Genomic DNA, 26790 nt, shown 5'->3' on the forward strand with positions numbered 1-26790 from the left:
CACTTGTACTGTTTGTTAATCTCCCCTCCCAGATCTGTGGCAGATATCACTAATCAATCGCAACACTCTTTTCCACCTACGCCTAGATACAGCATTAAAGTTCTTTTCAAAATAGTACTCCAGGGCAGCCACCACTAACTGACTAGAGAGAGCACAGGATGGAAAACTTATTTGCCACGCCTGACCCAGAATGCAGCTCCGTGACAGAGTCCCTCAATACTGGAACTGTTTATGTGGTTGGCTTCTATATTAAGCTATAATTTCTTAGAAAGGAGGGACTTTTTTTTTTTAAATCACTTATGCTTGTCAGAAATGTGATGGAATGGAAATAAGAAGAATAACTTAGGGAATTCCCTGGTGGTCCAGTGGTTAGGACTCTGCGCTTTCGCTGCCGAGGGCCCAGATTCAATCTCTGGTCGGGGAACTAGGATCGCACAAGCCTCGTGGTGCAGTCAAAAAAAAAAAAAAGACAAATAATAATAGCTAATATTTACGAACTGCTTACTACCTGCCAGGCACTAGGCTTGGTACTTCATTCTGTCATCTCACTCTTCCTCACAACAGCCTTGTGATATGGGGATTATTACTGCTGATTTATAGAGAAAGAAACTGAGGGGACTTCCCTGGTGGCACAGTGGTTAGGACTCTGTGCTCCCAATGCAGGGAGCCCGGATTTGATCCCTGGTCAGGGAACTAGATCCCACATGCATGCCACAACTAAGAATTCGCATGCCACAACTAAGGAGTCCACGTGCCACAACTAAGGAGCTGGCGAGCTGCAACTAAGGAGCCCACCTGCTGCAACGAAGACCTGATGCAACCAAGACAAACAAACAAACAAATAAATAAAAGAAACTGAGGGTCAGGGTGGTTAAGTAACTTGTCCAAGGTTCTAGAGCTCATAGGTGGCACAGCAGGGCCTAGATCTTTAACTGCAGTACCTGTGTGCTTAACAAAAATGCCCCATGAGACCCAATGCCTGTTTGCAACTCCCTGGCTGCCTCCTAAGGAAGCCACAAGGTAATAAGTGAGAAGGGAACTGTGACAGACATGATCAGCTTGACAGGTTCCTTTTGCATGACTTGAGGGCCCACCAAAGGAATATGGCTCTGCCTTTGGGCCTCAGTTTCCTCCTCTGTAAAATGGGCCTGTTAGAGCTGTCCCTCTGGCCCTACAGGGCTGTTGTGAAGCTCAGAGGGGAAATCAAGCACCAAGAAGTGTCATTGCTAGTGGACAAAAATCTCCTCAGAAGCAGCAGTGAGGAAGGGGAGTGGTGTGAGGGACCTATTGGGGTCTGCTGGCCATGAGTGAGCCCCAGGGAGTACCTGCTACCCACCTGCAGCCAAGGCCCCGGGAGCCCACCAGGCTGATGAAGACCTTCTTCTCCTTGTTTTCCTGACTGCTGGGGGAGCCCAGGCTGGTCTGCCCACCCTGAGGGAGGGAGACGATAAGGTCACCGGGTGTCCGCATTGTGCAAGGGGCCTCTTGTGCTCATAAGGCCTTCGGGGCGAGCAATGCTGTCCCCACATGAGCCCGACTGCCGTTTTGTCCCTGGGAGTGTGTGTCTATACCAGCTGGGCCACCACCCACAGGGGCATTCTGGATGTGCTGGGGGCCTATATGAAGCCCCTGAGGACACATCCCTAGAGAAGGCCTTCCTTCAGGACCAGCTACCCCATCCAGCCCATCCAGCCCCCATCACCGGCGGTCCTGACCCTTACCCCAGATTCCGACACAAACTGATCCACATACTGCCATTTGAGGGGCTCATCGGGAGAGCTGATGGCAGGGGAAAGTAGAAGGCGGGTCATTAGGGAGAGATGTTTGAGGCACCAGGCCCCAAATCCAAATCTTCCCCATCTGAAGCCTGCACCATCACTGGCCCAGGGGCAGTGCTGGCCAGACCCCAGGCTGATCCAGGACCCTGAGCCCATAGGGAGGAGTCTGCCTGCAGAGGAGGGTCCTGCTCACCTCTTCACAGGGATCAGGCCGATGTCTGGGGGAGAAAGGTATGGGGGTTAGGATGGCTCCTCTGCCCTCCCTTCCTCCCCTAGGAGCTGGGTACCACCAGGTGCCCCACCCTGCCCCACCGTCAGCACCCCCGTGCTCTGGCCTCACTCACGTCTCACTTTGATGGACACAGTCTTCTTGGTGCGGATGAGGTTGATGACCTCCTCATGGGTGCAGGAGGCGATGGAATACCCATTGATCCGGACGATCTCGTCCCCTACCTTAACCACAGGCAGAGAGAAGACGCACCAGGGTGAGGAAGCATCGGGCAGCTGGGCAGGCTCATGGCCAGATACTCCTGGCCTGCTCTCCAGGAGTCTTTCTGCCCATTTTACAGATGGGGGAACCAAGATGGGGGCGAGGGGCACAGAGAGCGGGTAGCAGAGCTGGGAGGAGAAGTCAGGATTCTGTACCCTCACTCTGTCCCTTCCACCCACTGGGGCACCATCAGGTTCTGGAATTCATGCGAAGGGCGACCCTCCAACAAGATTCAAGCAGCTTTTCCCTGGCCTTTGTCCTCTGAGCACCTTGGCCCTGGGGATCAGTCCTGAAGCTCCCCATTTAATAACTACGGGGCTGGAAGGATCCTCAGACATCAGTTGAAACTGAGGCCCAGGAGGTGATGTTTTGTCCACAGTCACAGTCATTAGCTACAGAGCAGGGACTGGATCGTGGATGACCCGACCCTCTCCAGCCTGAGGCCAGGGCAGGTCAGCTGCCGGCCTACCTCACACCACACATGCTGACCCTTTAGAGACTTGTTAGTAAGTGTAGGGGACGCAGCTTGACTCTCAGTGAGGTCTGGGGGCTGGGTGGGCACATAGCCTCTGAGGGGTCCTCTGGGCCAACACCTACCCTTTACAACAACCCCCAGAGTCACCTTCTCCCTATTGTCACCTGAACACTTCCCTTCCACACCTGGACCCAGACCCCCGCCTTCTCAGTGGTCTGGCAAGGGGCTCAAAGAGGTGCCACAGGGGCGGGAGGGGGGTGGTCACTAAGGACCCCTCTAGGTTTCTGGGGCCTTCTCATGGAAGGAGAATGGCTGGATGGCCTCCTTGCAGCAGTTCTTCACAACAACTCTGCGTGTCTGTTAATCAGATGAGGAAACTGAGGCTCAGAGAGGTGAGGTGACTTGCTCAAGGTCATCCAGCTAGTGAAGAATGTTGCTGAGATTTGACATCAGGGCTCCCTGACAGACAAGTGTTGTCTCTTGGGTGTCTGGAAGCAGAAAAGAAGGGACTCTGGCCAAGCTTGGCTGCAGTTCCCTGTGTCCTGTCCTCTCTGGATCCTTGCCACCTGACAGAGCCCTCAAGTCCCATAGGAAAGGCAGGGATAACTCTGTCCATTTTACAGCTGGGACAACCAAGGCACACAGATTATTCTCTAGCCTTGGACTATACAGCAAGTTGTGCAGGGCAGAGGATGTAGGTTCAGACAGGATACACTTGGACAAAAATCTAAAATAACTCCAGTAGGGGCACAAGTGCAGAGATGGAGGAGTCCCAGGGCTGGGTCCAAGCCCCCCACTCGGGGCCCAGTCTCACAGGTCAAATCAACGGGACCTTCAGTTGGGCCAGGCTGTATCTGAACGTGCCCCTCCCCCACCCTCAGACATGCGATCTCCCCAGAAACATGAACCCCACCCAGACAGGTGAATGGATGCAGATGTTTTCCCCAAGCTGCTCTGAGTGAAGCTCCCTGTGTTGTTCCAAAAGGGAACCTGCCTGGGACCCCAGTGGAATGATTCCCACACAACCCCCGGCTCAGCTTGCAGGATTGGCTTTCCTCTCCCGCTCGCTCCCGCGTGGAGCCCTGCAAAAGGCCCTTTGTGCAAGGGCAACAGTGAAATGACGATCTGAGGGACAGCGGCACAAAGGAGAGATGAGCCCGTTAACCCGAGAAAGGGTTGATAATTCATAAGCCTGAGAAACAGGCAGGAAGGTAAAAGTCTAAGTTTCATTAAAATGCCCTGATGCCCCCAATCATGGAGGAATCGTTGAGAAATGCTTGTCCTAGGAGGAGACCTCACCCTGGAAAAAAAAGAGGGCTCAGCTGACGCCAAGAGAAGAGCTCATTATGTTTTTTTCTCTGGCTGTGTTTCTGGGCTGGAAAATGTGTGGCACAGGAGAGGAATAATGAAGGGGCTGAAATTTCAGACGCTGCCAGTGAGCCGTGAGACAGGGATTTAGAACAAAGCGATGTCTGTCAGCTCCCAGTTTCCACCTCCCACTCCACGGTGTCTTGTACCATTAGCCGTCAGGGCCCCTGAAGCCCCTGGCTTGGCAGCCCAGATTGGGATGCTGGAAGCTCTGGGCGGGGGTGGGAGGGCCTCTTCTGTCTGGACATATAAAAACACAGCTCTGAGCTCTGGCAGGAGCGAGACCTGGAGGACTGCCCATCTCTGCCCAGACACTGAGGCGTGGCGACCCCAAGGGAGGGGCCCCTGGGGTGCTGAAGAGAGATCCCTGGACTTGGCAGTCAGGGGACCCAGGTTCAAATCCTGGCTTTGCCACTTACTGGCTGTGTGACTCTAGTCAAGTCCCTGATCTTCTATCAACTCTGTAAAATGGGGATGAGAAAGCCCAGGCATACAATGAGAACTGGCTGTCAACATGTTACCTGGCACATTATAGGTGTTTATTAAATCTCCCTCTCTGCTTGCTTAACAAACACACAGCATGAACTGGTATATATAGAATGGATAAACAACAAGGTCGTATTGTACAGCACAGGGAACTATATCCAATATCCAGTGATAAACCATAATGGAAAAGAATATGAAAAAGAATGTATATATGTTTATGACTGAGTCACTTTGCTGTACAGCAGTAATTAACACATTGTAAATCAACTATACTTCAATAAAAAGAATTTAGAAAAAAATAGTACATTCATATGATTCAAAAGCCAAATAATATTAAAAGACATAGCCTTAAATGACTCCATCTCACCTTATCCCCCATCCACTCCAGTTCCCCCTCCAACAAGTAACTGCTTTTCATTGTGTGTGTGTGTGTGTGTTTCCTTAAGCAAACACAAACAAATCATATATATTCTGGGAGCATAAAATGCATGTTGTTTTCTGCAAACTAACACACAGCATTTATGAGCCAGATACTGATACAAGTACTTTGTAATATGAATTCATTTATTCCGGCCTAACAACCTGATGAGGTAAGTAGTAGTATCATCATCCCATTTTACAGATGAGGAAACTGAGGCAGGGGGTTAAGTAATTTCACCAAAGTCACACAGCTAATGAATAGCAAAGCCAGGACATTCCAGCTCCAGAGTCTATGCTCTGAAGCACTGCACGATGCCAGTATTTCCTGTTCCCTTCCAGGGAGAAGGCTATGTGTCCAGAACTTCAGGTGTCAGGACATAATTATGCTCTTCCTTCAGACATAAGGGAGGTGGGGTGCAGTGCAGCAGGGGCAGCGACAGCTGGGAGCCAGGTTCTCAGCTCCACTCAAGAAAACAGGCAACACACTACTATATACAAAATAGATAAGGACATACTGTACAGCACAGGGAACTCTACCCAATACTCTATAATGGCCTATATGGGAAAGGAATCTAAAAAGGAGTGGATGTATGTATATGTGTAACTAATTCACTTTGCTGTACACCTGAAACTAAGACAACAGTGTAAATCAACTATACTCCAATTAAAATTGAAAGAAGAAAAAAAACAGACAAGTGCCTGCAGCCAGACTTCTATAGGCCCGAGAACAATCTGTCAGGATACGTCACCCTTTTCCTCTCCCAAAGGCTCAGAAGGGCGAGGTGACCATGTTACACCACACAGCCTAGTGAGTGAATGAGGGGGAGGCAGGAAGCCTGAGGGCTTGGTCCCCACATTCCCTGAGCTCTGCTCACTCACCTGGAGCCCGACGCTGTCTGCCTGGCCACCTTTGATGAGGTGGGAGATGAAGAGCCCACAGCCAAACTCGAGGCCACCACGCACGCTGAGGCCGAGGCCTTCGGGGTGCAGCCGGTCCAGACGCACCTCCTTCAGCTTCCTGCCAAGGGAGGAGGGGTCGGTGACGGCCCATCTCTGGCCTGATGGCCAGCGCTGCCCCATCCACTTGTGAGCAACCCTGTCCATCCCAGGGTGACCTCTCCCCCCACCCCGCCTCCAGCCTGTGGCTCTCTCCGCACCTGGAGCGCCGGGGGGTTAGTTGGTCGTACTCCACCTGGTGCTTCAGTGGGATCAGAGGCCTGATGGCGTCAAACAGGGGCAGGCGGCTGGGCTCGTTGATGACCAGCTTCAGGTCTCCCACAAGCACGGCCACGTCCATGGTTCTGCAGAGACACAGGGACCCTGAAGCCTCCCCCTTAGCCATGACCTCTGAGACCCCAGGATTCCCAGAGGAAGCAGTCCTGGGCTGGGTCCCCACCCACTGGGCCCAGGCCTTGGAATTGAGGAGGACTCTCCTGAAATGCCCAGAGCCCCTAACGATGGGTCGGGTGCCTCAGAAGAGTCCGTTCTCCCATGTAAGTATCTCAAGGAAACCATCGAAGTAGGGGTTGTTAACTCATCCTGCGGATGAAATCAAGCCAGGATTCAAAGTCAGCTCTGCCTACTTCTGAAGCCCAGCATCCTTCCAGACAGGAAACCTCTGTGAGATCGCAGTGAGCCCTCTCATCCCCTTGTTTCCTGCTCTGAGCTGCAGCCTTAAACTATCTCTCACAAGCCTCCACCTCTGACCATTCAGACCCTCAACGTCTGGGGCCAGCACCTCTCCAGCTGCCAGCTGACTGGCTCACTCTCAGCCCGTCTTTTTTTAAAATGTAAATTGCTCCTCTTCTCAAAACCCTTCGATGGCTCCCCACTGCCCAGAGGACGCAGTCCATCCTTCTTGGTAGGCTCAGGGCCTCCATGACCTGTTTCTGTGGAACTGCCCAGGCTGGTGGCTGTTATGGTCTCTGTCACAACCTGTGCTTTCACATCTCTAAACCGTTGCTAATGTTGATCTCTCATCTTGGAATGTCCTTCCCTGATATTTCCACCCAGCAAAATCCTTCTTACCCTTCAAAAACCTGGCTCAAGCCTTCTTGATCCTCCCTCCACAGTCAGAACTGAGAACTCCTTTCTTTACATTCCTGCTTTTACCTCTACTCAGCAGTTATTTCACTGGAACTTGTATTAGAGTTCCTTGTGTTGCTAGTGTCTGTCCATCTCCCCCAACTAAGCCACAAGTTAGTTGAGGAAAGGAAGTAGTTTTTCATTTCCACATTCTGCATGGTGCCCGGCCAGTGGCAGGAGCTTATAAATGTTACTGAATGAATCAAAAAGCGGGTGAGCGATAACAGACATCTGATGCCGGCACTGGGACCAGCTGGCATTTCCTGTCCTATCCTAGCAATCACACTCTGTTGAACCTATCTGGCTACCTGACAGCCTCCCCCATCAGATTGTAAGCAACTAGATGGCAGCAACCAGTCTGTCTTGCTTATACGTGTACCCCTATCCACTAGCACAGAGCCATACACAATGTATTTGTGTAAATATTTGCTGAGACAAGTGAGTGGCGTGTCTATTTGATTCCCAGGAACACCGAGCATCAGCCTCCCTGAGCCCCCCAGGATAAGAGGGGGAGGTCCTCCTGTCTCAGAACAATCCACCCCAGGTTTCCCTGAAGACAGAGGTACCCGGGGTGGCCCACAGGAGCTGGACCCAGTACACTTACTGGTGGTACATCCGCAACACATCATAGAGATAGTCCTTTTCTGCATCATTTTCAATCAGAAAATCCACCTGGAAAACCCAAAGGCAGAATTACAACTCCAGGCCCAGCACCCCGATAGCAGATCCCAGGGAAGGGGAGGCCCCTGCTGGGGGACCTCCTCCACATCTCCTCAGGGTTGTGAGAAGAGGAAGGAAGCCAGAGCCAGGGTGGCCCCCTGACTCCAACACATCAGACTGCGCAGACCACCCCGATGTGGCCCCAGGAGTACCTCTAAGCGTCCGACGTGGTCAGGCTGAGCCTCGTCCCCAGGTGGAGTGACACGTGTACACACAGGGATGCACACGCATACCATACATGTGAACCCCCACGTGACAGCAATGCACCCCCATGGCAGCCATGCTGCCGATCACCTCCACGGCTATGTCACCTGTGTCCAGGGTGGCAACACCAACGTCAGCTCCCCGCTCTGGAAGAAGCCCACTGTCTTACCTGATGGTGGCTGTAGTGCCAGATAACTGCTTTCAGAAAGGATTTAGGCCACTCGCTCACAGAGCACATCCCACCGGCTGGGAGCGCCCTACCACTGGATTTTTCCTTGTCCAGTCCCGGCCTAAGCTGGGTCGGCCCTGACTTCTGGTCAGTCCTTCCCCTTCCCAGGCCCCTGTATGACTCCCCCGCCACCCCAAGGGGAGAATCGGGTTACATTATTTCAACTTCACTGACGTCAATGGCTGGGAGTCCAAGGTCAGGGTCAAGAGCTGTTTCATTAGCACCTCAGTCCCAGGGGAGCTGGTGGGCCAGGAGCCCCAGATTCCACTCCCTGGGACAGCTCAGTGTGAATCTCTGTGCACTATATCCTTAGCTCTCTCTTCAGCCCAGGACTGAGTAAGAGGGCAGGGTGGAGGCTCGAGGGGTCCTTGGGTCCCTCCCTCCTCCAGCCTCCAGGCCCAACAGCATGGTCCAGGGCCTCAGCCCACAGAGGGAGAAGCTGCTGCTGGAAGCTGGAAGCTCCCACCTGATTGGTCCTCAGAGGAGGGCCAGAGCGTCTTTGCCTTTTTCTATGGGCATCTTAAGGACTCTGGAAGGTTGGGGGAAATCTGTCTGTCCCAACACAGAGAGGACGTACTGGGCCCAGCCCTTGGGATTTCTGGGCTGAACAGGAGGGGTACAGAATACAGATTTCTTGTCTCCACCTAGCTGTACCCCCGTCCCTCTAGAATTAGGCTGAGCATTTCATTAAAGATGAGAATAACCTAGGAGGCTTGCCCTGCACTCACTGACTCACAGTTGGGCTTCAGGAGCTACAGAAGTTTATATCCCACCTGCTGCTTTCTCCCACTTCACTGCCCCTCTCCTCCAGGCCAGGGGCTCCCAGCTAGCCAGAAGATGGGGGACAGAAGCATCAGCTACAGTGGGTGGTACTGAACCTTAGGTGGTAGCCCGGGCTTTTACACACACCACAGAAGTGGGTACCTCCAAAAGCTCATCTCTATGAGGGCCCAGCCTGGACTCTCTCTCCCTGCTCTGCCTGGGCCTGCAAGAGAGGGGTGGGGAACAGCGTCAAGATAGGCCTGGGCTGCCCACATGCGGCTGTGTAAGAGGAGTCGGAGCAGAGAAAAATTCTGAATTTCCCTAGGATCAGGGGCCAGAAATCCTTAAATAAATTGGATCATATCACTTGAGTACTTAATAGCTTCTCATTGTACTCAAAACAAGATTCAGATCCAAATTCTTTACCTTAACTTATCAAAGCCCAACTTCAGCTCCTGACTGGTTGCACGGGCCTCCTTTCAGTAATTCCCACGGGCCACACTCGCTCTAGCCTCAGGGCCATCGCATGTGCTGCTTTCTCTGCCTGGACTGCTTCCCCTCTCCCCTGCATGGCTGGCCTCCTCCCCAGGGAGGTCTCCCTGCTCACCTACCTAAACAGAACGCACGCCCACACCCCAGAGATGCTTCAATTCCTTCACTGTAACCGTCACAATTTGTAATTAAAGGCTTGCTTTTTTGTGAATTGGTCTGTTTCCTTCATCAGACAGAAAACCCCATGAGGGAAAGATGAGGTCTGTTTGTTCCAAATCTCTTGTGACTAACGCATAGTAAGTGGTCAATAAATAAGCATCAGATGGATTTGTCCATCCCCCTGCCTCCTGGTACACCCACAATCAGATGGGAGAAAGGGAATCATTGGAACAGAAGGGGAAGGGAAATAATATTTGCATCATGGGATGGCACCAGGAGCTTTTCTGGGCTTTATTCCATTTGTCTATCTCACCAGCCCTACAAGGCCGATGTTCTCACACCATTTTGCAGATGAGGAAACTGAAGACCAGAGAGGTTAAGCCATCTCACTCAAGGTCCCACAGCTAATAAGAGACAGAGCTAAGATTTGAACCTTGGTCTATCTGATTCCAAAGCCTATGCTCTTCCTGCTGGCACCACTGCGTGGGTGAGTCAGGCCTTCCAGAGGAAAAACTTCCAGGGCCTGTTTAGGCCAAAATTTCAAATGCTTTGCTCTCAAGAGGATCTCCCTTATCTCTAATCCCCACCACTCTCCTCTGTACTATTAAGAAAACCCTTTGGGTTTGGTTCATAACAAGAAAGAAAACACAACATCTTTTGGATGACTCCTGGAACCGCAGATGCTCTGTTCTCTAAGGAAGCATAAAAATCCCATCTGCTCTGATTGCAGTGAGGAGAGCCCAACCAAAGGGCTTCTAGCTCAATTCCAGCCATGGGTGGTGACATAAGACAAAGTAGAGGAGAGGGAAATTTCTTATTCACTGAGGCCTTAAGACTGAAGCTGTCTCCCACCCCTCCTTGCAGAAATGCCTCCTGCTACATCATTAAATGTAAGAAGTGAGGCACTGTTCCTGGTAGACAGCACTTAGGCACTGGGTAGAGAGTGGGAATGGAAGACAAAGGCAATTTCCAATGTTAGAGTCTAGGGTTCTGCTTTTCTGCCCTCCTGGGCCAAGCACAGAATGCCTGGAGATGCTCTTTGTGGAAAGAGCCTATTCTCGGGGGTCCCAGGTTCCTGGTCCTTGTGGGCAGCCCTCCAATGCTGACCACTGCATCCAGAGGCCCCACTGAGAAACCACATCCTACCAGTCTCCCTCTGAGGCAGCCTGCAAAGTTCAGCTCTTTAGCCTCATGTCCATCCACTCTCACCGCTTAGGTCACTCCAATCCTGGCCTTCAGTTCTGCCCTTACCTGCTCCTCCAGGGTCATCTCCTTGGGGATCTCCATCATTCCCCAAGTGGGACTCAGGCTGCAGCTGAACAGACCCTTCCCCCAACACATTGGAACCTTCCCATCCTCACTCAGAATGTTTCATCGACCCCCAGAAATTCAACTCGTCCATTTAAAAAATTATCCACATACCATTATATCTGGGAAAACATACCCGGTTTATGTAAAATGCTCTTTAAGTACAAATGTAAGTGATAAATCAAAATGGTGGTACTCTGGTGACCCTGACCATTCTCCACCAGGGAATGTCTCCAGAGAGACTCAGGGATAATAGCACTGCTTTGTTCTCTGACCACACCCGAGTGAAAACACACAGTCACACCTCAGCCTCTGGGCTTTAAAAGGAACCGAGAAAGACAACTGAGAAGCATGGAACTTTCTCTAGAAGCCCAAGCATGCAGTAACCTCACCACTGTAATTCAAATTTCACTTTTTAAATATTTTAAAAATGTATATGGTATCCCCTCCTCCTGGAATCTGGGTTCAAGCAAACTCCCCAAGGCGGGGGGGCTGCCCAGCACCAGTCCAAGGATCAGCTTCAGTGAACCCTGCCCTCGGGCCCTTTGTACCATTCTCCTGAAACCTTGAGCTCAGGTACCTGTAACCCACAAAGTAGGTCTTCAACAGCACCGTGCCATGCACACGGGTGCACAGTGCTCAGTGTGTCTGCTGAATGACCAATGAACTCCTTTAGCCTTAGACTAGAGCCTTCCTTCCTTCCTCTCCGCCCACTCCAGTCACCTTCCCATGGCTCCTTAGTACACAGCCTCCTGGATCTGGCTCCTCTCAGCTCAGTTCCCACTGCTCACGAAGAGTAGGTCCCAGGCCCAAGCAAGAGGGATTGCCCTCCCTCCTCCCACCTGACCCCTGCCTTCATTTAAGGGGAGTCCAAGCCCCCTCTTCTAGAGTCTTTTCTGACCGTGCCCAGCCCAGAGCCTCCTTACGGGCCTCCCAGTCCGAGGCTCCCTCATTCAGTACAGACTCTGATTACAGACTGGCCATCATGTCTGAAGAACTTTACTTGCATTATCTTTAACCTCCCAACAACCCTCTAAGTGGATGGATATTATTATCCCCATTAGACAGATGAGGAAATCGAGGCTCAGAGAAGTGGGAGAGATGAGATGCCTGCTGGCTCCAAAACCCCTGCTTGTTTTCTAACTCCCACATGATATCCACTTACCAGACAGAACTTTCTTGTTTGCATTTGTCCAATACACATTTACTGAGCACCTACTGTGTGCAAGACCGTGTCTTCTTTCTATAGCTAGATTTAGAAAGCTTTTCCTTTTCTTGGATTCCCCTTGATGATGGGCACAGAAGCCCTAATGAGGCCACCATCTACAAAAAACTGTGTGGGGGTCTCTTTATCACATCAATCCCCCATTCCCACCCAACTTGTGTCTGGTCCCCTCCATCCAGTATGGGCATTCTCTGACAGATGCTCAGCTGGCTCAGTGTTATTGGCCTGCATGGTGTGGCGGGGAGGTGCATCTCCCCCCTCATAAGGTTCAGGCCTCGTGTCTGGGGCAGTGGAGGCAAATTCTGGCTTTGGCCTTGAGCCCTCTCCAGCCTCATCTCCCTGCCTTCCTGCATATGGACTGGCCTTTCAGAACAGTCGCACAGCGGAAGCACACAACCTTCAGCTTATGCAAATTCAACTCCATGCATGCACCCAGCCAAAGATGGAGAAAGAGAGCAAGAAGCAAGTTAAATAATGCATGTTGTTCCGCTAGGTGACATTTGCCCTCCTGGGGCTGTGGTGGGGATTAAATGAATGAGTGTATATAAAGTACTTAGGACAGTGCCCAGGACTCCAAAATTTCAAGGGCTCTAAAATGTGCGCTGGATCTCTTCCTTTTTGCCTCCAGACCCACAACCCCGCCTCCTCCACCCAGTTTTATGTCCCAGGAAGCTTTGCATGGGCCCCCTGCCCTCTGCTTCCTGCTGTGTTCAGCCAGGGGGTGGTGAGAGGGCCTGGGGAGAAAGGGAGTGGGGTTCTGATTCCCCGGCTCCCTCCATGCTGGACCACCACGAGGCAGGTGCCCCCAGCTGAGGCTGCAGCATCTGACTGGGCGTCTCTCTTGCAGCCATGCTCTCCCTTGCTCTGGAAGCCCCTTCCGTTGCCCCTTCAGGAGCCCCTGGCCTCCAGCTGCTGCTCCTCTCAGGCTGTGTTACCACGCCTTGTCAGCTCAGCCATCCCTGCCCTTCCCCTTATGCAGTCCCTTCATAAAACTCTTCAGTTTCCCATTTGGATGAGCCACCTGCTTCCTGCTGCGACCATGGCTGGTGTGAAACCTTAGCTATTAGTACTGGTGGTACCAGCAGTTCTTCTCTAGAGCTCTTCCTCCACCTGCAAGTCTCCTCAAATACTAGCTCTCCTTGGTCAAGCCTTTCCTCAGGCTCCGCCACAAAGCCTGTCCTGTCATTCTCTGTGCACAGGATGGCACTTTGTCCCCACCTCTGCCACGGGACTCACCAAGCTGTGGTGGACTTCCTTTCTTCACCTGACTGTCTCTCACTAAACTGTATCTGGTCCTGACACAGGCCTAGGGGAAGGTGGGGAGTGAGGCCACAAGTCCCTTCCCCGTCTGAGTTTGCACATCTCTGTGCTTCAGTTTCCTCATCTGTAAAATGGGGATAAAAGTATCTCATAGGACTTCATCATTCTATGAGAGATTAAAAATTGTTTTTTTAATTATTCATTGAGTTAATAGTTGTTAAATACTTAGAACAGTGCCTGGAAAGTAGTAAGTTCTAAGTGTTTGTTAATTAAACTAAGTAAGAATAAATGAACACAAATTCCACGTTCTCAGCAGCTGGCAGAGAGTGGACCCTCCATAAATGTTGCTGGGGTGAATGGATCTTGCTCTACTTCTGCCCAGGCCTTCACATTGTGCATCCCAGATAGTACTGGATTTATCTGACCCATGTTTTATTGTCCTTCATCTTTTCAAGAGACTCGTGTCATGCTACCTAGTTGGTAGCATCTGACCCAGGGCTGGGCATAGCCAATCACTCCCTCCTTCTGCTGGTTCTCCTGCCGTCCTTGCTGTTTCTTCTCCTCTTCCTCTCCTCTACAGATTGGGGTGCTCCGGGCTCTGTTCTGGGTCTTCTTTCCATCTACACTGTGTCCCTAAGTGACCTCATCAGTCTCTGGGGTTTAAGTACCATCTATTCTCCGAGGATTCACTGAGGCTTATCCTAGCACAGACCTCTCCCCTGATTTTCACACTCCTACAGCTACTGGCCTTCTTTTTTTTAAAATATATATATAGATATATTTTTTTAAACATCTTTATTGGAGTATAATTGCTTTACAATGGTGTGTTAGTTTCTGCTTTATAACAAAGTGAATCAGCTATACATATACATATATCCCCATATCTCCTCCCTCTTGCGTCTCCCCCCCACCCTCCCTAATGGCTATTGTAAATACAGCTGTAATGAACATTGTGGTACATGACTCTTTTTGAATTATGGTTTTCTCAGGGTATATGCCCAGGAGTGGGACTGCTGGGTCATATGGTAGTTCTGTTTTTAGTTTTTAAAGGAACCTCCATACTGTTCTCCATAGTGGCTGTATCAATTTACATTCCCACCAACAGTGCAAGAGGGCATTCTTAGTCACCTCTGTACTTGGAGATCTAAAAGGCATCTCAAACATAAAACATTCAAAATGGAGCTCTTGGTTTCCACCACCTCCCGCTCTGTCCCCACCAACCTGCTCCTCCTCCCAGCACATAGTCTCACCCTTGATACCTTTTTCTCAACACCCACAGCCAATCCCATCAGCAAAGCCTGTCAGGTCTACCTTGAACATGTATCCTCGGTCTGGCTACTCCACCTGGTCCAACGCCCCCCTCCCCTCCCTGTGCCCTGGGCTACTTCAGAAGCCTCCTAAGTGAGGGTCCCTTTTCTAGCCTTGGTCCTCTCAGTCTGTTCTCTACCAGCAGTCAGAGCAATTCTTTTAAAATGTAATTCAGTCACGTCACTCCCCAGCTGGCTTCTCTCACTTAGAACAAAACCCAAAATCCTGAGTATGGCCTATCAGGACTCCACCACCCCTCTGATCCACCCCCTAGCGCTCTTCATTCCATAATTCTTCTCGGAAACACCATCCTACTTGCTGTTCCTAAAGAAGGCAAGCAAATGCTTGCCTCAGGGCCTTTGTACTTGCTGTTTCCTCTTCCTGGAATGCTCTTCTACATATATCCCCATGGCTCCTTCCCTCATTTCTTTTATGTATTTCCTCAAATATCACTTCTTCAGAGAGGTTTCCCTGACTATCCTATAAAAAGTACTATCTTGTCACTCTTTATCCCCTCACCCCAGTTTATTTTTTTCATAGCATTCATTACTACTTGGCATTATATGATACTTTCATATATGATACTTTGGTTTACTTGTTAACTGTCTGTCTTCCCCACTAGAAAGTGCTCTCTAAGAGGGCAGAGACTTTGTTTTCTTATTCAATGGTTAGAGTACTGCCCAGCATATATTAGTAGCTCAGTCAATATTTATTGCATGCATGAATGAATGACTGATTAGCAAATCCCTAGAATGTAGAGGCTCTTTCTGACCTTCTTATTTATTCCCCCAACCTCTTCTGTCAGATTCCTAGCTTTGGGCAGGGTACAGTATAGATGCCCATAAATGTATGATTGAACAGTCAATAAATAAGTTTTGAGCAAATGAGTCACCAAGTTCCTGCAACATGCAGATGCAGTGAGCACAGGGGCAGCCCTCTTTTGATAAGCTGGTTCTCAAAAAAAAAAAAAAAAAAGAAAGAAAAGCTGGTTCTCTCGGGTAGAAGTCTTAGTCTCTGTTGCTCCCTCCCCTCACCTTGGTATCCTGACTCCAAGGCTGTGACCGGGAAGGACATGCAAGTACTGCTGGTCTGCTGGGCCTGCACAAGCCCAACAGTCCCTGTTCAATGGCCTGGAGACTGTTGGCTCATCCAACAGGGTGCTCTGCAGGTATCAGCTGGGAACAGTGTGGTCATTTACCAAATGGTTACCAAATGACCAGAGAAGCCAGTGTTTGAATTCCTATTTAATCCTAACTGTCTTGTGGGGTAAGCACTATGAACCTCATCGCAAAGTTAAGGAAACTAAAGCTCAGCGAGATTGCTTGCCCAAGGTCTCACTGGCAGTGAGTGACAGGATTGAGATTTGACCCCAGTTCTACCTAACTTCAGACAACAGACAACAGTGGACATCTGTTGAGGCTTCACTAAGTAAAAGGGTCTATTTAAGCTTCCTACACATGTGTAGATTTCATCTGGTACTAACAATAAACGTACTAAATATTATTGTTATCCCTATTTAACAAATTGGAGAACTGAGGCACAGAGAGGTTAATAACTTGCTCCAGGTCACACAGCACTTTCCATGACAACACACTACCTTTAAAATGTTACCTCCAATGACTAAGAATTTATTTAGATTACAAACCATTCCCAAGGGGTGAATTTGCTCTGAAACTCTAAGGAAGGGACACCTTAGAAAGCAGTAAACAGGCAAGGTCTCTCCTCTGCTGCTTCATCTTCTCTCCACAGTTCCTAGATGATCTCCACCCTGGGAGGGGAAGGTTGCTGCTGCCTCCACCCTGGGAGGGGAAGGTTGCTGCTGCGTCCGAAGCAACAGGGCACAAAGTCCAGCCCCAGCCTTGCCCAGCATGCCCTGCCTGCTCACACAGGGGCATTAATAGGTAATGACTTTCGTGATGCGGAAGAGCAGGGCAGTGGAAACACAGAGGCTTGAGGCCCTTTGGAGCCCATGGGGCCTGTGGAAGAGGAATAGGGGCTAACCCAGGGGCTGAGTCAGACACCAGGGACTCCAGATATAATTCTCTCAAAGAGGCAGAGAAAAGTACCCCATGAGGAGAAGACAAAAGAGGACCCGACATTATTTTCAGCCCAGGGGCAGGAAACTGAAATTCAAGCCTGAGTCATCTTGGGGTGGGGGACGGGCAGTTGTGCTCTTTCAACGTGGGTTGTCTGAAATCTACACTCACCAAACGGCCTCAGCGGCTGAAATTTCTCCCCTCAAGTCCCTTTGCAACAGGATGCACTGGTGAACACTGTCTCACACTCCCCTTGCTATCTGCCAGCCCCCAAACTCTTGCTTGAACTTCCGGTTATCTCTCACCCTTGGGATCCCAAGGCCTCATTTTCAGAAGACTTCCACCAGTATGAGCTGCTCTCTCTGTCCCCCCACCAAACCTTGATTCCAACACTCAGCACCCAGTTGTGGGTAGTTATTAGTGTAGGGTCTGCCTCCCATCCAAATGACCAGCAATTTGAGGGCACAGGCTGGGTCTGGCACGGAGTGGGTGCTCAAAACATGTTTCTTCAATGGACAACTGACCGTCGGCCCCTAGCCCCAAGCCCCTGGCTTTTAGCCCCTGTGGCCTCCACACTGGCTGGCTCCTTGGGCTCCCCTGGGCCTCTGTGTGGTGAGAGAGGGGCTAAGCATCCTGACGTTGCCTACCTGACCTCTGCCCCTCAGGCCTGGGAAGGGGGTTGGCTTGGTCTAAAGACACTGCCCCTCTGGGCAGGCCTCAAGGTACTGTCACCCGTCCCTCAGGCAGGGCCTGTGGGTAGCTCCAGACACCCCTGCCTTTATCCTTGGGCTCTGAGGCATCCTCAGCCCTGGTGGGGTGGTCCACTGGGTCCCCTCAAATGGTCCTCTTGGACCTCAGGACCTCAGTGACCCCTGCACAGCTCTGGAAACAGTTCTGGAAAGCCTAGGTGAAATCCAGTAGCTTTCCGTGATGGTCTCTGAGGATCCCGGGCCACCAATGAGGCCCGTCACTGGGACACACCAGGGGAGAGCCCGAAGGCTCTGGCCAACTGCCTGAGCCTCCTCCCTTCCTCCCACTGCCCCCTGGCCAGCCCCAGGTCCTCAGCTACTTCTCAGGCCGCCAGAAATGCCCTTAAGTGGGGAGGGGGCTGCCTGGAGTGCTTCGAACTGGAATTTTGAGGTCAAAAGACAGAAGGAAGCATCCACTTCCCCTCTCTACAGTCCTCACCTCTCAGACACTACCCCAAACCCTCTCCACACGTTCCAACAGCCCAGAGCTGGAAGCACCGGGAGGGAGGGGGTTTGCCCGCTATGGGCTATCTCAGAGAAATATCCTGTCTCAGACCAAGACTGGAAGGAATTCTAACCCCAGAGAAATCCCAAACCTGGAGCGCAGAAAAAGAAAGGACACTTTAAGGAGATCAGTTTAGTGGTTCCTATGCCTGGAGTCCCAGTGCACCTCCCTCATTTTACTGGGGATCCCTGCTGGCAACCAAATGACCCTCGGGGTCCCAGCCCACCCAAAGCCCCAGGCCCTGCTGGGAAAGCAAGGGGTGGTGCCGAGGGTGTCCACTTCCCACCCACTCCGCCCCGGACTCCGGGGTCCGGGGCGCTTGAGGGGCCCCTAGCAGCTCTGACCTTGTGACGGAATTCTCGGGCCACCTTCCGGTCCATGGCTGAGCCAGACAGAACCGCTTGCTACACAACTAGCTCCTTCGGGTGCTGCCGGTGCTTGGTTGCCCCGAGCCGGCAGAGGCGGAGACCCTGACAGGCGGGGCCTGGGAGGGAGGGGGCGGGACCTCGGACGGGTGGGGCGGGGCCGCGGGGAGGCGGGAGACTCATGTCCTGAATCGCGTCGTCTCTCACTGACGCCCAGGAGCAAACGGGCTGGAGTGTGTGTCAGTGATGGTGGCACCAGTGGTTGGACCTGAGGCTGGCGCTGCACTTGGAATGGCTCCCAAACACACGCAGTTGAGGGAAAGGATCTCAGGAAACTGTCTGTCACCCTCTGCCAGGCATCTCACCTTCAGTGTGCATTCCTCTGTGGGTTTTTGCCACTTGGAAGACATCTTCTCTTTGTGAATTCCTTGGTGAACCAGTGGGTGGGAGTGCCCCTTCTTAACTGACTTCCCCTCCCACGTTCCCTAGCTCCCCTCCAATCACACACACACACACACACACACTGAAGCATAGAAGGGCCTGGCAATGACATCCTGATTTACAGCTGACCTTTACCCAGGGCCCAGGCCCCATCTGGTTCATTCGATTCAATTCAACCAAAGTTTGCTTGACTCCTAGGTCTAGGGCTGGGGTGCAAAGATAATGATGAACCAACCCTGGGACAGACTGAGAGGAAAGAGGGGGCCAGGAGAGGGGTGATAAAAACAGATGTGAATGGAAAGAGTGGGCACTTTTAATTATGGCACTTGCTCTTGGATTTAACTCAGGGTCAGGGCCTGCCCTGTTTGCACCGTGTCAAGGGACAGGGGACAGGAGGTGGACAGCAGCCCAAATCAGTGAACAACTGTAACTTCAGAGGCACCTAAAGAGCCCCTCCTTTGCAGCCCACCACCAATAGCTGAAGTATTGTCAGCAGACTATTTTTATTTGGGCTAAATTATTGCCTAGTTTAAGATATAAATCCTTCCTGGAGAAGAACCTTAAAATATCATCCATGTTCTCCCCTTCATATTAACTAGTTAAGGTCAGAGATAAAAGAATTGTGAGATTTTCAGAGGCCCAGGAAAGACACACAAAATATATTCCCCTCCAACTTACCTTGTTGATTTTCTGCATTTCGTAACTATGTCATATGGCTGTTTATTTCGTATATAGAATCCAGGCCGAGCAGCAAATGCCCTTATGAGGGGAATGCCATCCACTGGCACCCCAATCCTTCTTTTACATGACCACTGCCCCCTGCAGACTCTCTTCTTTAAATGCTTCCCTCTTGGTTTTAGGGATAAAACTGAGTCCTGGTTCTCCTCTCCCATTGTTACTGAGTCCAAGTTCGAACTGCTCACTGCACAACAGACCAATAAATTGCGAGACGAGTTGTTGGGGCAAGGAACAGCAACTTTTTTATTTTATTTTTTGAACATCTTTATCGGAGTATAATTGCTTTACAGTGTTGTGTTAGTTTCTGCTGTATAACAAAGTGAATAAGCTATATGCATACACATATCCCCATATTCCCTCCCTCTTGCACCTGCCTCCCACCCTCCCTATCCCACCCCTCTAGGTGGACACAAAGCACCGACCTGATCTCCCTGGGCTATGCAGCTGCTTCCCACTAGCTATCTGTTTTACATCTGTTAGTGTATATAGGTCCATGCCACTCTCTCACTTCGTCCCAGCTTACCCTTCCCCTTCCCCAGCAACTTTATTTTTAAAGCCAGCAGACCAAGAACATAGTGGACTAGTATCCCAAAGAACCATCTTCCCCAAGTTAGAATTCAGGCTTCTTTTATACTGAAAGGGGTAGGGGTGAGGTAGCAAATTTCTTGGTGCCGGAATTCTTTGTTCTTATAGCCCTCCAGGTAGGTCTGGGTCACAATGTTCCTATAAAGGTCCAACAAGACAAATGTTATTCTCTGTTCTGAAACTTTTTATTGGGCTTCCCTGGTGGCGCAGTGGTTGAGAGTCCGCCTGCCGATGCAGGGGACATGGGTTCGTGCCCCGGTCCGCGAGGATCCCACATGCTGCAGAGCGGCTGGGCCCGTGAGCCATGGCCGCTGAGCCTGCGCGTCCGGAGCCTGTGCTCCGCAACGGGAGAGGCCACAACAGTGAGAGGCCCTCATACCGGAAAAAAAAAAAAAAAAAAGAATGAAACTTTTTATTTCTATATGAATGGGAAAGTGTTATACCTGTAAAGGTCAGAGGCTTGAGAATGGGCTATCCTGTATATTTCAGGCAATTGGAAACATTCTTAACTTGTAGCAAAAGCAATAGAATACAAAGGTTAAAGTAAGAGAAACAGCTTCAATATGGAGTCAGATTTGTCCTTCCCTATTACATCATGAATGTTCTTTTTCAAGCTTCCTCTAAGACAGCCCTGCCTTCACCCATTCCTTAACCAGTGTTCTTTAAGGCTCCATGCTTTGCTCTTTCCTCTTCATCTTCCCATCGAACCCTATGGCTTCAAATACCCTGTGTGGGGATTGTAGAGCCCTACACCAAGGACACCCTACATCAAGGACATAGGATAAAAACTTGGAACTAACCGAGCCCCCATAGCAATTGTTGACATGGGCTCTCCTAATCTAAACAGGACAGCCCCCCTCACCGCCGGGCCCCCCCCACAACTCCATATTAGGTAAAATATTCACCAGGTAGCAACCTTGTAGCACCCTGGCCAATCACCTAATGCCATCCTGCGAGCAGGAATTTTCTTTGTCTTCAGGCTATAAAAGTTGACTACTAGCGCACAAAGGGGGTTGCCTCTCCCTGGTCTATCAGGAAGTTGACCTGTTGTATTTGCAGCGCCCCTCACTAACTCTGCTCTTTGCTCTCCATAAACTCACTGTTTTCTAAAATACTTTGTGTCTGGAAATTCTTCTTCCAACCTGCGCACGGACCACAATAGGGATAGCTTATGTGTGCTTTATTTACCACTTTATTCCCAGAACAATGTGTGGCGAGGAGTAGATGCTCAACAAATTGGTTGAATGGATGAATGAATGAATGTATCCCAAATGTATACCGCTGCCGGGGGCCTATGAAGGCCAACACTATCGTCATTATCATCATCATCATCATCTATACGGCCTGGCATCTAGTTGGTGTTCTAGCACTTAGTTGGCCAAGTGAATGATACAAAGTTTCCCAAGGCTCTCAGGCCTACATTTCTACCATTTTAAAATTCCCCCTGGACAGAGAAGGTATCTTGTTCACAAAATTAAAGTTGTTTTGTCAAAGTATGGCCTTGATGGGAGCAATAATATGGGAGTGTGAGGCACTTCTGTCACTCAGTCAACATTCCCCAAGCTGGGGCCTGAGCTAGTGCTGGACATACAGAGGATTAAGCCATGATCCATTCTCTAGAGGTGTTCAAAACTGGGGGTAGGGTGGGGACTTGGGGACTCAGGAGGCTGTAGTGGGGAGTGGTGGGAGCACAGGCTAGGACTCCACAGGCCTGAGCCCTGGTCCGCCACTGACCACGGAGTAGCATGTCCCGGGACCTTTGTAAAAGGAGTGCATAGGACCAGACTCATACCGGCATCTTGGGTCTCTGGTGTTAGGGGCTTCGGAAACCCAGGTTCCAGAGCCAGGGATCTCTGAGGAGCAAGGGATGTTGGAAGTTGCACAGACTGCCTCCTTGCTCCCCCAAGGGACTTAGGGCTGAGTGATCTGAATCCAGCCTCCCCTGGGGAGGTGCAGCCTAACACCAAGAAGGGCAAAGGCGGGGCCACGGCCAGGCGCCTAAATTATGGTAATGAGCTGGGCAGTCCTGTCACTCTAGCTCAGGGCGGAGCCAAGAGCCTGGGAGGCGGGGCGAAGGGAGGCCCAGGGCAAGAGAGCTAGAGGGACGGCGGCCTCCTACGAGTAGGTGTTACCCTGCCTTCGCGGGAGAGGCACTCGGGACCCTGGCCGTTCGCTCAGGCTTCCTAGTCCCCGCGTGCCCCTATGGGGGCCCCGGCGCCCGCGTTCTGCCTGCTAGTCGCTTGCGTCTGGCTGCCCCGGAGTGAGCCGGCAGGGGAGTCCCTGCCGCTACAGTCTCTCGGTGAGACGGGTGTGGACTAGGGGACCCCAGGGGGCTGGGGGAACGTTTAGGGGGACGGGCCTGAGCAAGTTGGAGAGAGGCAGGAAAGAAAGAAGGTTTGAGGGAGGGCAGGGGGACAGCCAGGGAGTGGGTCGGGGGAGAGGGACCACAGAAGGAAAGAAAGGTCAGCCACAACCAGGGGAATGGCTCTCAAGCTGGGCAGGGTGGAAGAGACCCAAGTGGGGGGAACCAGAGAGAACTGGGGCACAGAGAGTGGGAAGGAGGAGGGAGACCCTTGTTGGAGAAGAGTCGCCAGGGAGGGGGAGAAAGGATTTGAGAAGGCTGCAGGGAGAGAGAATGGGGTGTGAGAGAGGCTTCCTAGCAGGTGGGGAGCGGGTGGTGGGAGGCATCGCTTGAGTAGAGAGTAATCCCGCTCCCCAGCCGCAGCACCCGCACCCTGGGGCAATGCAGAGCTGCAGCCTGAGCCAGCCCAGGATCCCAGGTGAGTAGGCAAGAGCTTGTGCTGCCCCACTCACTGGTTCCATCTTTATTCCTGGCGTGGGTGACCCCAGGGGTTAGCACAGAGGGTGGGATGGGCCTGGGGGTGGTGGGGAGGCATGGCCCACTCCTATCCCCTCACCCATGCCAGGCTTGTTTCTCATCTAGCCACAGCCATCAGGAGGCGATCCTTGCCATAGGGGATGCTACAACAGTGATGGGAGGCCAGGTAAGGGGAGGCCTGGGGAAGGGAGGCTTCACTGGGCAGGGGCTTATTTCTCTCTGGGTTTGAGGCTGGCAGGGAGCTCTGTAGGTTGCAGGAAGGGTGTCTTTGCAGTTACTCAGAGGGAACAAACAAGATTCCTAGAATGTGTTTGAAGTATGCAAATTTATAGGATGCCTCTACTCCCACTTTCCTAATCTCTTGGGGCCCTGTAGCCAGTTTATCTATTTATTTATTTAAAAATTGTTTTTTAGGGGAGGAGGGCACAAAGGTGCTATCAGGAGACAGCTGAGCTCTTTCCTTCCCTTGGTGAAAGTAGGAAGGTGAGAGTTTGGAAGAGTGTAGTCTCTTTTCCCTGCCTGGTCTAAACCCTGTCAGAGGCCCTTCTTCATCCCTGAGCAGTGCCCCAGGAGTGCTGCCTTGAGAGGAGAGACAAAAACCGGACCACTTGGTGGGGTTTGCAAGGAAGGGTTGGTTGAGAAACAGATCCCTGACTACCATCCTCTGAGTCTTGACCATTCACTGTTGCCTACCTTCCCCAGCTCCTCCGTGCATTAGGGAGAGGTGGTGCTTTGTTCTCTCTCTTTGCCAAACTTCTTCGGTCTCTGGATCAGGTGACTCAATTTTTCTTTCTAATCCTGGCCTGCATTTGTCTCCTTTCTACAACCACAGACACGTTACAAATTCAGCCCACCCAAAGCCAGGTCCCCCAGAGAATCTCGAGCCTCAGTTCACGCACCCTGGCTCTGGGGATCAGCTGTGGGGAGCTCCTTGTGCCAGTAGGATGGGAGCATCATTTATAAAAGAATACAGTGTGCCCCAAATACCTGCCCTTTGGAAATAGATATGAAGACCCCAAGGTAGGAGGGGACATACTTCTTTTCTTTTCTTTTCTTTTTTAATTGAAGTATAGTTGATTTACAATGTTGTGTTAATTTCTGCTGTACAGCAAAGAGACTCAGTTATACATATACATACATTTTTTTTCATATTCTTTTCCATTATGGTTTATCTCAGGATATTGAATATAGTTCCCTGTCCTATACAGTAGGACCTTGTTATCTATTCTGTATCTAATAGTTTGCATCTACTAAGGGCATGCTTATTTTCTAATGTCTGGATTATATGGGGTTTTTTTTCTCTTTTGCCCATTTCCTCAGACCCCAAGTTTTAGAATCACAGTCAGGTACAGTTTGAATTGAAAGATAATGTCATCACTCTTTTTATTTATTTTTATTTTATTTAAAAATTTTTTTATCATTCATTTTATAGATGGGGAAATTGAGGTAGGTGAATGATTTGCCAGGGCCCTCAGGGCACAGCAGAGCAAGGTCTCCAGATGGAGCCAGCCTGTTCCCCCGTATCATGAATGCCCCTCCAGACCCCAGGAATCCCTGTATTTTAGTGGGGTAATGATCCTTCCCCAAGCATCTCATTCCCCTAGTGGGCTTCTTTCCTTGCTGGATTCCAGGGTAGGCCTCCCCTTCTTTTCCTTGGGGAAGCATCTAGACCAACCTACTGGCAACCCCAGTAGGTTTCTCACGTTACTCCTTAGAGCAAACAAGGGGTTAGAATGGCCCTCCTTTAACGCTGCTGGAGTGGGAGGAGGGTGGGGAGGAATGAGGCTACTAGTTAGAAAGTGAACCTGGGGATCCTTTGAGGGCTTCTGCCTGGAGTGCCCTCTTCAGTGAGGGAGGGGGGTCTCAGACCGGTAGACCACCACCCTTCATTTCAGTGCTGGCCTCACTCTACAGAGCTCAGCCATTCTCCAGAGAATTGATGGTGTAGACCAGGAGTCCATGAACTTGGATGGGGGGAAAATGCATTTGTTCCTCAATGGAACTGAAATTTAGCCTTCCCTTTAATTATTACTAGAGGCTACAGACCACAGCATGATAACAGTGTCTGTGACTGTCACCGGTGGAAACCACAGATATTTTCCTATCGCCTTGCAATCATTGTTGCTATCTCCACATCTCATTTCTGGCTCACTGCCCCCAGATTCTGGCAGTGACACGGCCTGCTGCTGGGTCTTGTGATTTAGCGTATTAATAAAGAAGCACAAATATTACTGTCACCCAGTTTTATAAAATATTTGATAATGCATTGCAATATGTTTGATTTCCTTTGTCACCCAGTTTTATAAAATATTTGATAATGCATTGCAATATGTTTGATTTCCTTTGTCATCTTATGTCTCATATTACGTATTTAGAAACATTTATTCCAAGAAGGGGCCCGTAAGCCTCACTAGATTGTCAGAGGGGTTCATTGCATAAAAATGATTAAGAGCTCCTGATCTATACTGAAGGTGAATCATCTGGACAGGATTTAAAATTCTTCTCCAGAAAATGGCCTCGACTTTTTGCAGCACAGGCTGTCTTACCCTCACAAGGCCGATCTCAGGGGCCACATCTGGGGGAGAGGGGGGCGAGGAGGGGAGAGGCACAGGGACCAAGTTGAATTAAGCTCTGCAGGCCTGGGGGATGTTGGTGATGAGCCTTTCCCCGGCTGCTCTCTTCCATTGCCGGTGGTCTTTGAGGCCCTGTGAGACCGACTACTACCAGGGTGGGAAGCCTGACTCCTTGGGCTCAGCCTGGATCTACAGAGTAAGGAGAACTGGGAGGACCCAGGAACCAGGGAGTGAGAACACTGATACCTGGTCGAGGAGGGCCAGTGACCTCCGAGGGGGTCAGCAAGACAGTGAAGGGGGAGGGGGTGGGTGCCTGCAGGAGGTGCAAAGAGCTGGGGTTGGGCTCCAGGGATCAGGTGCTCTGCATACTTCCTGTGCTCCAAGTCCTTTGCTAGAGGCTGGGGATTCAGCCTGGGGACGCAGAGGTGACAGTGAGGGAGAAAACATGTGAGACAAGCACCCTCAGTGTGGTTTGTGCCTCGCTGGCCCTGTGAGCAAGAACACGTGCTCCCGTTCACCATCCCTGGGCCGGACCGGGCACCCAGTCTGGGAAGTTGTACTAATGAGGGGGCTGAGGTCCTGAGAGGGAGGAGCCTACTGTGCCCAGGGTCCCAGTCCCAGGTGAGGTCACGTTAGACACCTCGGGCTGGAGTCCTGAGAGGGCGGCTAGCCGTGTGGTGACTGAACACACGTGATGTTCGGGCAGTCCTGATTTCAGATGCTTTGTATCTCTGGAGACCGTGCATTGGGGCTTCTGGTCTGGGATATAGGGTCTCACAGGGCTTTGCCTGTGTCCTCGGATGTGTGCTCTCAGGGAGAGTCCTGACTCAGAGCTGAGCTCTGAGGACAGCCGGTGGTGATGTGTGAGGCACTGTGTTTGCTGTTAGAAGAGTCCAAAATGTTGGGTGGGGGGGTCGGAGTGATGCCCCCCTGCCCTGGGGTGAGGGGCTGCCTTTGTTTCTTAGCTCTGCCCCATGTGGTTTCTGTGGTGAGGAGGTGTCGTGTTTGTTCTCCAGACAAGGGGGTTTTGTTCCAGGCCGTGGAGGACACAGAGGTTTACTAAGGAGGGAAGGCGCTGGGGAGGCGGTGGCGGGGGGGACGACACACTGGAGCATGGAGAGCAGCAGGTGTGTTCAGGCTACAGGCCTCCCCAGCCTGCCACCACGACGCCACTTGGGAGGGTGTAAACC

The 26790-nt window shown here is 51.1% G+C and overlaps 2 protein-coding genes across 2 annotated transcripts in view; one reads left to right on the forward strand and one right to left on the reverse strand.

The window, feature by feature from the left end:
• USH1C (USH1 protein network component harmonin) overlaps positions 1-18507 on the reverse strand; it is a 48769-nt gene extending 30262 nt beyond the window's left edge. The window contains exons 1-8 of the mRNA XM_024731594.1: positions 18404-18507; positions 7707-7774; positions 6175-6318; positions 5897-6035; positions 2123-2231; positions 1972-1996; positions 1722-1779; positions 1337-1431 (exon numbers count right to left, since the gene is read on the reverse strand). Of these exons, the coding sequence (XP_024587362.1) occupies positions 1337-1431; positions 1722-1779; positions 1972-1996; positions 2123-2231; positions 5897-6035; positions 6175-6318; positions 7707-7774; positions 18404-18439 (674 nt within the window). The 5' untranslated portion in view covers positions 18440-18507. The remainder of the gene's footprint in view (positions 1-1336; positions 1432-1721; positions 1780-1971; positions 1997-2122; positions 2232-5896; positions 6036-6174; positions 6319-7706; positions 7775-18403) is intronic.
• A 3883-nt stretch (positions 18508-22390) lies between these two features.
• OTOG (otogelin) overlaps positions 22391-26790 on the forward strand; it is an 84839-nt gene continuing 80439 nt past the window's right edge. Inside the window, exons 1-3 of the mRNA XM_024731592.1 lie at positions 22391-22487; positions 22908-22968; positions 23133-23193. Coding sequence (XP_024587360.1) covers positions 22391-22487; positions 22908-22968; positions 23133-23193 — 219 coding nt within the window. The remainder of the gene's footprint in view (positions 22488-22907; positions 22969-23132; positions 23194-26790) is intronic.

Source organism: Neophocaena asiaeorientalis, unplaced genomic scaffold (assembly GCF_003031525.2).
Source record: "Neophocaena asiaeorientalis asiaeorientalis breed wild unplaced genomic scaffold, Neophocaena_asiaeorientalis_V1.1 scaffold571, whole genome shotgun sequence".
Taxonomy (NCBI): Eukaryota; Metazoa; Chordata; class Mammalia; order Artiodactyla; family Phocoenidae; genus Neophocaena; species Neophocaena asiaeorientalis.